Here is an 11018-nt window from a genome sequence, read left to right as displayed (position 1 = left end):
ATGAGGCCGGTGAATGGATGGAGGGCATATATGGATTACCGGATATCAAATGCATGGACCGAGAAGTATCATTTTCCTATTCCCTTCATAGATCAGATGTTAGATACACTTGCAGGGAAGGGGTGGTCGTTTTTTCTTGATGGTTATTCAGGTGTTAATCAGATTTCTATTGCACCAAAAGATCAAAAGAAAACCACCATCACTTGTCCTTATGGGACCTTCACGTTCAACAGAATGTCGTTTTGGTTATGTAATGCACCAACCATTTTTCAGAGATGGATGATGTCAACATTATGTGATATGATGGAGGACACTATTGAGGTGTTTATGGATGATTTTTCAGTGGTTGGTGACTCCTGTAAGCGGTGTTTGAGTCATTTGCCTGAGGTTCTTAAGAGGTGTGAAGATTGCAACCTTGTTCTAAATTGGAAAAAATGTCACTTCATGGTGAAAGAAGGTATTGTATTGGGTTATCGTATTTCAGAGAAGGGTATAGAGGTTGATCAAGGTAAAGTTGAGGTGATAGAGAGACTTCTTCCACCTATCTCTGTAAAAGGTTTGAGAAGTTTTCGTGGGCATGTAGGCTTTTACCTAAGGTTCATCAAGGATTTTTTCAAAGATTTCACATCCTTTGTTCAATTTACTCAAGAAAGTGTGTAAGTTTCATTTTGATGAATCTTGTCTTAAGGCATTTTGTTTGTTAAAGGAAAAGTTGGTGTCTGCACCTATCATCATTTCTGCGGATTGGAGCAAGACTTTTGAGGTGATTTGTGATGCGAGTGGAGTCACTCTTGGTGTGGTATTGGGACAAAGAAGAAACAAAATCCTTCATACCATTTACTATGCTAGTAAATCCTTTAATGAAGCCCAAAAGAACTACACCGTGATAGAACAAGAGCTCATTTTAGTAGTCTTAGTTTCGCGAAATTTTGCTCATATCTTCTTGACCGAGGGTTATAGTGCATACTGGTCATTATGCTTTTACATATTTGATTGAAAAAAAGGATATGAAACCGAGGTTGATTTTATGGGTATTACTATTGCAAGAATTTGACTTTTAGGTGAAAGATTACAGAGGGAGCTAAAATCAAGTTGCAGATCAATTGTCCTGATTAGAAGATGAAGTAATAAGGGAGTTAGGTGAAAAGGATGAGATTGATGATACTTTACCTGATGAGCATGTATTGGCTGCCTCCCAAGACTTGATTCCATGGTTCGCAGAGTTTGCGAATTATCTGGCTGTTATATAATCCTACCAGACTTGTCCTTTCATCAAAGAAAAAAATTCATGCATGATGTGAAGAAATTATTTTGGGATGAGACATACTTATACAAGAGTTTTGCTAATGGGCTTATTCGGCATTGTGTGCAGGAAGTTGAGATGTTAAGTGTTTTGGAGGCATGCCATTCTTCGCCTATAGGTGTGCATTATAGTGGTATTCAGAATGCTTACAAGATCTTACAATGTGGCTAGTATTGGACAAACCATCCACAAATATGATCATGAGTTCGCCAAGGCATGTGATAGATGCCAAATATATGTTGGCATTTCGCAAAAGCAAGAGCTCCCTCCAAATCCCATTCTTGTGATTGAGTTGTTTGATGTGTGGATCATTGACTTAATGGGACCTTTTGTGAGTTCTCATGGGATGAAGTACATTCTTGTGGCAATAAATTATGTGTCTAAATGGGTAGAAGATATTGCACTCGCGAATAATGAAGTGAAGAGTGTAACTATGTTCTTGAAAACAACATATTTTCCAGATTTGGAACCCCAAGGGATATTATTAGTGATTGTGGATCTCACTTTTTGCAACAAGCTATTTAAGGTATTATTGGAAAAATATGGGGTTGTCCATAAGGTTGCAACTCCTTACCATCCTCAAACAAGTGGGCAAGTTGAGGTGTTAAACAGGGAGATTGAGAAAATTTTGTCAAAAATGGTGAATGCTAGTAGAACAGATTGGTCAAGGAGGCTTAATGACTCTCTTTGGTCCTATCGGATAACATATAAGACTCCCGTAGGTATATCCCCTTACCAACTTGTATATTGGAAGACTTGTCACTTACCGGTTGACTTAGAGCATAAAGCCATGTGGGCAATGAAAAATTTGAAAATGGATTTGAATGAGGCTGCGGAACAGAGGTTAAACGGGTTGAATGAGCTTGATGAATTTTACGTGAAAGCATATGAAATCTCAGACCTCTACAAAGAAAAAAAAAAGAAGTACCATGACCAAATTATTCAAAAGCAAAATTTTGGTGTTGGGGATTTGGTTCTTTTATTCAATTCTAGGTTGAGATTGTTTTCGGGCAAACTCAAGTCCAAATGAACTAGTCCCTACTTGATCACCAAAATATTCCCTCATGGCGCGGTTGAGTTGGAGAACAATGAGGGTGTGTGATTTAAGGTGAACGAATAGCAAATAAAAATCTATCTAGGGCATGCTGAAACGGTGAATGAAGTGATTGAGGCATACCATCTTGATGAAGTCTGAGTAAACAAGAGTCCTCCATCGTTCCGTAACGTTAGATCAAGCGCTGATTGGGGGGCAATCCAATATGTATTCTTTAGCCAACTATAGGTCTTTTGTTATTTTCTAGGAATAGTAGTATTATTTTTGCTTTATTTATTTAATGTTCCGTCTGACGGCTCTTTTCTTTTTCGTTAGTAGTTTTTGCCAAAGCATAGATAAGGGTACGTGTCCAAAAAGTGTCCGAAAGTACAAAAATATTAACTTAATGGGTGTTAAATATGCAGGTATGAGATCACCAGAAATCTGCAGAAAATTGGTCTGTTGCACCCATAGACGGAACCATCGATGGACCGTCGCTTGAATCTGTCATGCCAAGGTATGTCTTTAAAATTTTCAAAGTTAGGGAACCCTCGACGGACCTCCATGACGGACCGTCGACCATGTTATGGTCCATCAACAGGGAATCATCGCGTCTTTACCCTCCGACACGACTTGACCTGTCCAGTTGAATATTAAAAGTTTGAATCTTTAAAGTTCCCACCTCTTCACATAACCCCTCATAACCGTTTCTCTTCTCATTTACTACCATTTCTCCCCCACTTTATCACTATTAATCCCAATTCCCTCTCCATCTTCTGATTTCCCATATTTTTCCTAACTTCCCACAGTCCCTTTCTCTCCCAAATTCTCCCATTTTCTTCAATTCCTTTGCCGGTCGATGTTCGTGGTGGTTATTATCGTTCTTCAATTACTAGATTTCATACTCTTATTCCTCTACTACAATTTTCAGGTATGTTGTTCCGATCCGCTAAGATTAACTCTTGTTAATATTCCTGATTATTGTGATGTCTAACTGTTTGGGTACTTAATTTTGGACCATGTTGCATGCTAAAACATCCACACAAATGTCCTATGTCGCTTAGAACACATAAATTGAAAGGGATAGGGGTGTACTGTAAAAACAATAGAGTGTGTTTGCATGATTGTGTTCCTGATCTAGGGTTTGATAGGATGTTGAAAATGCATGCTAAAACTAGGAAAATTCATGCCCTTCGAATGATGAGATTCTAGGTAAATGTTTAGTAAACTTAGTCTTTTAAGAATACTTCAAATTAGTATGATAAGGTATCAATGTTTGGCTGGAAAACTATGTTCCCTGAAGGTCAGTACGGGACCCCATCGACAAACCATCGTTGGGGTCCGCAACCCTACCTTGTCGAGTTTACTCTAAGTGCCCCTTGACGGACCACTTTACTGGACTATCATCCCTTCAATGGTCCATCCTGCATAACCGTCGACTGTGTAAGAACCTTTGCTTATGATTTTTTATAAAACTAATCTAACTATCTGTCTACGAACCCTTATGACACACCATCGTCCCTTCATAGGTACATCCTGCACAACCGTCAACAATGTCAGAACCTTTATTTCTAACGTTTTAAAAATTTATTCATTGTATCTTGATGGACCCTTATGACGGACCCTCGTCCCTTCGACGGTTCATCCAAACCAACCGTCGCCACTGTCTGAACCTTTGCTTATGATGTTTTTAAAATTAATTCTAAGTGTCCCTTGACGGACCCCCATGATGGACCATCGTGCCTCTGATTGACCATCGATGGGTTGGTCCTGCACTCTGTACTTCTGCAATATCAGTTCTTTTTTATGGTTTGTTGCTTCAACTAGCACTAACTACTTCTCTCTGCAGGTAGAAATGGCACCTAAACACGATCGTGTCTACTCACGAGGGCGTTCCAAGTCAGTCTCCCCATCAAACCTGCTTTATCATAGGCTCAGATGATAAGAGTACCCAAAGTATGTGCCACATGGCACCCACACTCCTATCCCCGCTTCCCTCTCCATTAGAGCCACACCCACGAGGGTGGAGTCTGGCATAATCACTTCCTCCCATCTGACAAGGACCGCATACTGACCGGCACAGCTTCTGGGTTGGCTGCATAGTCTGAGGGAGCATCAGGCTCCTTGGCGGCATCCAATTATGAGGAATCTGCTAGCTCTGTGGAGGCTTCCAGCTCTGAGGAGGCTTTTTTTTCTGCCTTTTTTAACGAGGTTACTAATGTTTACTCTACTTCTGCACCCCAGACTGGCGTCCCCGCTCCAAATGCTGATCAGCCGACCCGGTGGTTTGTCGAGGGGCTGTACTAAATCTTCCTTAATGTCAAGATGCCCAATGACAAGGGGGTCACTACCTAAACCCTGACACCTGAGAGGCGGGTCCTCAAGGGGAGTCTTCCCACTATGCCGGACATCCATGATTTATTCACCCGACATCGGCTTGAGTGGACGTATCGAGATGTACCTTTACAGTGAAGAGATTGTCTGAGAGTTCTACGCCTCCTATGTGGAGACTCTCCAATATAAGCTAGATAGGTTGGCAGCCCTCGCCAAACATGCTCCTTTGTATTACGTCCGAGTCCGCAGCAAGTCAGTTGACATTTCCTTGCCGGCCATCCGTAGGTTTATCTATGGCGCTGATGTTGATGCTACCTACATATCTCTCACCGCCGAGTTTGACTATCGGTGGAAGTTAATTAAAGATGTTCGGTTCTAATTTGAGCCAGAGTTAGAGAGAAAACCAAGAGATATATTCCAAAGTACCTTTGCATCGATGGTGAGGCTGCCGATTTTGTGTTGGACTCCAAAGGAAGTATCAAGAAGGCTAATCTCACCTTCACAACCACGTTTTTTTCGTTACTAGTCTGACACTACATTTCCCCCAATGCAGTTGACAACATTATCATTTGGGATTGTGTGATACTGATGGTAGTGATGATTGCGGGGTTCGAAGTAGACTTCACATGGCTACTACATGCGGTGATGCACGGAGGGCCTTCATGGACACTACTACTTACCCCTTCCCGTGCATGTTTTTTGCTTTGTGCAGGATAGCAGGAGTGCTCGTGTGGCACATTGATGTGCTTAGACCCCGTTTATCATAGTAGATATTGGCCTTATTCGGGATAAGGCCAATGAGTCATCTCCCGACCGAGGGCTCTGTTCGGAGGTGCAACCACTTGGTGAGAACCTAGCGGCAACGGTAGAGCAATCCCAATCAGCTAACTTGACTACATTTGAGCCTACAGACACCACTCCGGCCGAGTCTACCCCGGGTGGTAGAACTGCTCCTAGCTCCTCCCCCTCGACTTCGTCTGTTACTCTGGTCCCGCTTACTAGGATCAAAAAACTTGAGGCCCAAATGGCCACACTTCTGCACCACATTACGCCTTGGATTCGGAGGTCTATTGTTGAGGCAGAGCATCCTTAGAGAGGAAGATTGCCCAGCACACTGAGCGGAAGGTCTTGGAGGTCCACCAGTTCTTGGACGCGTTTGAGCTGCGGGTTCTTTCCAAACCAACACCTACAGTGGATGTGATGTATCTTCAAGCTATTGTAGAGAGTCTAAGAGCATACTTAGATACTATAATAGAGGCTCGAGTGCTAGAGTCTGAGGCCTCTTAGGCAAAGCCCGCTGAGGACACAGTGTTGGATGCCTTGTTCTCCGCTGCCACAATGCCACCACCTCCCAAACGACATTGTGCAAAGAGGCACAAAGGTAGAGATAAGAAGGAGTCTAGGGCGCGAAAGAAGGAGTGCCATGAATTGGAGGATACGAGGAGAGACTTACTTATTTATGAGGAGGCCCGTTAGTAGAGGGCTATAGAGTTGGCCGCTAGGGCGTCTTGCTCCAGAGTTGTTGAGGCTGAGAGGAGCAGTAATGATGGTGTTGTTTTTGATGAGGAAACTACTGTGGGTGTTCCCATTACAGAGGGAGCGGGTTTCGGGTAACCAGACCCGCCAGCTTGCTGATCATCGACACTCTGCACCTCAGGTTTGCTTCACCTACCACCCTATTTTATGTACTTTTATGCATTAGGGACAATTACATGTCTTCTTTCTGGGGTGGGGTAAATGGAAAGTTAGTTCTAGGGTGAAGTCTGAGTATCCCAACTCACGATCCTCTCTTGAGGTTTTCTTGCCTGCGTTCTTTTTCCCCAACAGACTAGTTACATTATTATTGAACCGGCATGTTCATATCTTTTTACATAGTATAGAAATGGAATCTGAAGTATGATGGCGAAACAAAATATATCCTGATTTAAAGAAAATGTTACATGACTAGGAACAGTAACTGATAAATTTTTGGCTCTAAGCATGACATAGTTATACATCCCTGCATGACCCTAAATCTAAAACTCGAACTATGTTTCTCATTATTTGGTAGAGTAATGAGATGTCAAGTGAGTGTAAGGAAAATTTGAATATTCCACCATTGGTACTAAGCTAGAAATTCCCTGGTTAGTCTTGCTACAAGTAAGTCGTAATAGACAATTAGAAAAGGATCATAGGCCCTTGTTCAATATATCCAATCGTTAGTCTAAATAATAGAAAACTGAATGAAATTAATTCCTTCTTGATCAAAATGATCTAAGTTTAAAATAGACCTTTCATTTTCACCCCAACTGATCTTTTATGGGAATAATGTGTTGTCCCTGCTCCCTCCTTGGACATGTGCACCTCATCTTATGTCAAATGCATAAGTTTAGGGTGGCTAATGCGGAAAACAACCTTGTCGTGGCCCTGACCTATCCTTGGATATTGTTTACCTTGACTAATGGTAAAGCAATGAGTTGAGGGTGGGTATTTTGAAGAATATTCCGGAAAATGGGGTTGAAAGAATAAAAATAGAGAAAGAACAAAAGGAAAGTGACTCAAGAAAAGTTTAAAGGTAAGTGAAAAATTTGGAAATTTAAATATACAAGAGAAGTGAAAAGAAACTTACACAAAAGGAAAAAGAACGGAGAATAGCAAGGTGACAGAAAATTGAGAAAGAGGGCGGAATAAAATGATAAGTAGGTAGGACTCTTATCTTTTATGTCAAGGAGGGAAACAAGTAATTAAAACATACCCAAATGTACCCTACCTCAACCTGAGCCTAAGTTTCAATTAATAAAGTCCTATCGTGATCCTAAGAGTGCATTATGTTAAACCTAAAGTAGTGAAAATAAGGGCAGGCATATGGCAACAAGTATAAATAAAATGAGAAAATGTTATGAGAGTGAGTGATGAAAACAAATCCTTATAGCAAAACTGAAATCATTGTGTAAAAAATGAGGATGTTGTTTTCAAGTGAGGAAACTTGTTGCAATATCGGAAAATTGGTACCTTAGTTGAGGTCAAGAGGATACATGTCGGTGTCTGGTGAGTCTGTGTCATGGTCTAATTTACATGATCAAGTCTAATATCTATAGCATGCATAAATCAATTTGAAGATAATCGGAATTGATAGTCAGATTATTGTAAAAAGCTAAAATAAGGATACTCTTGTACAAAGATATTATGGTGAGTCATAGTGCGTCGCTTGAGGACAAACAATGAATTTAAATTGAGGATGTTGATGTATCATGGTTTCGCGGTACTTCCAATGCTTTTTCCTTATGTTTAGTGTGTATATAACGCCTTTTCTATTGGTTTCTATGTAGTTTTCTCTTTGTTTGGAAGAAATCTATGTAGAAGGAGAACATGGGAAAACTGTGCTGAAAAATTGCAAAAGTGAGGACCTACGGGGCCATTAATGGTCCGTAGGTCGCCAGCGTCGTAGGAAGAAAAAGGCTGCTAAAGAAAGTTGGGGAATTTTTACTAAGTGTGGGGCTACGAAGGCTCTCGACGGACTGTCATAACCATGACGGATCGTCCTGCAAATTTGTCAATGTTAATAGAAAGTAGCCCCTGTACCCATCATCAAAAGATTCTAAGTATGTAAGCCATCGATGGACTGTTGGCACACAAAGGACCGCCATCCAAGTATGTCGATGCTAATAGAAAGTTGGTGAAGAAAGCAGCAGAAAAAAGAAGTTAAGTATGGAACGACGGAGGGCCTCGACGGTCCGTTGTGACCTCAACGGTGCGTAGCTCAAGGCATCGACTCTAATGCGTTTTTTGCAGATTTTGTACTTGTAAAAACCTAATTTTTTGGGTTAAGACTCTTGATTATGTTTCTAATATTGGTGTTAGACGATTTGGATATTTTTTAGTTTTATTCTTCTTAGTGTTCACTTTTGGGATTTTAGGGAAATAACTTGATTTTTTGGAATCTTTTGTTGCATGTTTTTGATTAAATCAAGTAATTTTCTGGATTTTCATCATTCTCATCAAAGTAAGTGCATGAATTCTTATCTAATTAATATGAATTGTTTAAGTATTAACATGGGTAACGAAACTTCATAACTAAGGTTGTGGTAACCATTGGTAAATAACAAGGTAAAACCTAACTAAAATAACAATTCTCGAATAGTGTCTTGCATGTATTGATAATTCTTTTGTTTAGAAGTCTTTTTAATGAGTGCACACATTAGAACTCGTCTTATTGCTTTTGCCAGACCAAGGAGGTAGATAATAATAAAATAATTATCAACATATATATACTATACACTATATAATAGGCTAGTGTCGGTTGGTGCGAAGTAACACCTAGGTCAAACATCGATTATGATTCTTAATACGATGTAAAGGTAAGGTTTAGTAATGCATACACACGTAGACGCACCAAGGTGCGGAGTGAAATTCTGTAGTTGCAGGACCAAGGAATTAGGGATACATAACTTACCACTTTACATGAAAGATACTAGGAAAGGACTGTTATAAGTAGATTTACTGAGTTATAAAATTGTGGGGAACACTTAAGACATAGTTACTCTCAAAACTTAATAAAAAACAAATCTTTGAACTTGTCACTTATTTATTTAGAAATAGCTAATTACATTTATTGCTTAAAATTCCCCTTTTTTGTTACTTGTTTCTTTGAAAGGACTTGACAAAATAGTCATAGGTTAAAGTTAACTCTAAATCATTTTCCTCGTGAGATTGACCCAACCCTAATAGTTGGGTTCTTTACTTGATACGACCGCTTATACTTCTTTTCGAGAAGTAAATTTGAGTGTATCAGTGGTATGATGTTAAATTGAAATATCTCTACTATGGTTGTGGGGTGTTGGCTAAGATGTAAATGTTATAAGGATGGTGAATGATTTATCAATGTACCTTTAATGATATGAAAATGTTAATGTGCTAACCTAACTTATATGAATTTTAATGAAAGGATTATACTCATGCAATTCTTATTGAGCTATAATGATGATGATTATAATACAAGGGTTAGACCCTATGACCTAAAATAAGCTATCACGATTAATAAAGACAAGAAAGACATTTCAAAAGGGACTCTAGCTTAAAACCGAGTGAACTAGAGTGAGGAGTGTCCCTTCCCACATAGGAAGGTACGATTAATAATTTAATCTTGAGACTCGAGACTATAATTCATCTAGAATAAAGAGGGTTCCAATCATGTTGACCAATGTACACACACACTACTTCATATGCATGTTACAAGTAGTATAGGTCATGGTGTCTAAATGAAAAGTAGTTCTTATTTTCACTAGTGTCTACTACTATGCATGTTAAGACGATGTTTATGAAAGTATGATATGTGTTTCCATCGCTAGGATGACTTGATAGGTATTCTAGTATGGACAAGGGTATGAGACTTTGTCTATGCATTGCACATGTGTACCTTTATAGGATAGTTCTAGTTTTGGTTTCTATATGTATGAATAAGATGTATGAACATGTGTGACATTAATGTGCTATGTGAAACGTTTGCTCACATATATGTATACACACACAAGAATGATGATCAAGTTAATATAGGAGCCTTGAAAGGTGTGCTCTAGTGTATCCTAAACTATATAGTGCTAATACATATGTTATGTCCATGTGAAAGGATCTTCTGACATGATTTAGGTTGATGAACTTTCATCTATGACCTATGAGCTAAGTATATGAAGGGATGACTATCCTAAGAATATATTTTATATAGTAATGTGAATGAAGGCTTTCCAATAAAGGGAACTTATCTTAGCACCCAGTGAACTTGAATATGAGTGTGTATTTCCAATATGGAAAGAAAGGTCTACCATAAATCTCATGAGGTGGATAATCACAATGCCTCAACAGGAATAAATAGGGCTTCCATAAGTGAATAACCATAATGGACCACCTTGGCATAAAAAGGATTTTCATATGTACCTCAATGTTTAGCACCACTAATCTTAGATGATGCTCCGAAGTGGTTAGTAGAAGGAGTTCCAATTGAAAAGAAAGATATGAACGTAGTTTTCAGATACTAGTTCAGGTTTATCATCAGCACAATCATGCAATCCCACAATGAGTTGATCCTTCTCCTTCCTAAGAGGGCTTGTCTAGGTACATCATAGAGAAAACTAGAATAAATTTGGGGATCATCATTGCCTTAGAGATCCATACGCGTTTAAAGCAATACCGAACCTCTGTCCCTTTCATGGTATTGATTACTGAGCTATCCAAAAAGGGATCGGGTACCTCGAGATGGGAAGAAAAATGTGGAAGTGATGCCCACATCGTGTACTAATATCACGAGGATCGAAGCCGAGTACCTTAAGGATCAACCAGAATGGAAAGGAGAAACCTCAGTGGAGCCACTAAATA

At 39.6% G+C, this 11018-nt stretch overlaps 1 protein-coding gene across 1 annotated transcript; it reads left to right on the top strand.

Annotated features, from left to right (window-relative positions):
* Positions 1–5763, top strand: LOC138340286 (uncharacterized). Its single transcript, XM_069291999.1, has 6 exons — positions 1–579; positions 707–799; positions 1422–2276; positions 4440–4621; positions 4956–5037; positions 5422–5763. Exons 1-6 carry the CDS (start codon positions 1–3, stop codon positions 5761–5763), a joined length of 2133 nt encoding a protein of 710 aa, XP_069148100.1.
* Positions 5764–11018: the final 5255 nt, after the last annotated feature.

The sequence above is a fragment of the Solanum lycopersicum genome, chromosome 12 (assembly GCF_036512215.1).
Source record: "Solanum lycopersicum chromosome 12, SLM_r2.1".
NCBI lineage: Eukaryota > Viridiplantae > Streptophyta > Magnoliopsida > Solanales > Solanaceae > Solanum > Solanum lycopersicum.
The sequence above is the reverse complement of the archived record's forward strand: the minus strand, read 5'-3'. Positions and strand labels throughout refer to the sequence as shown.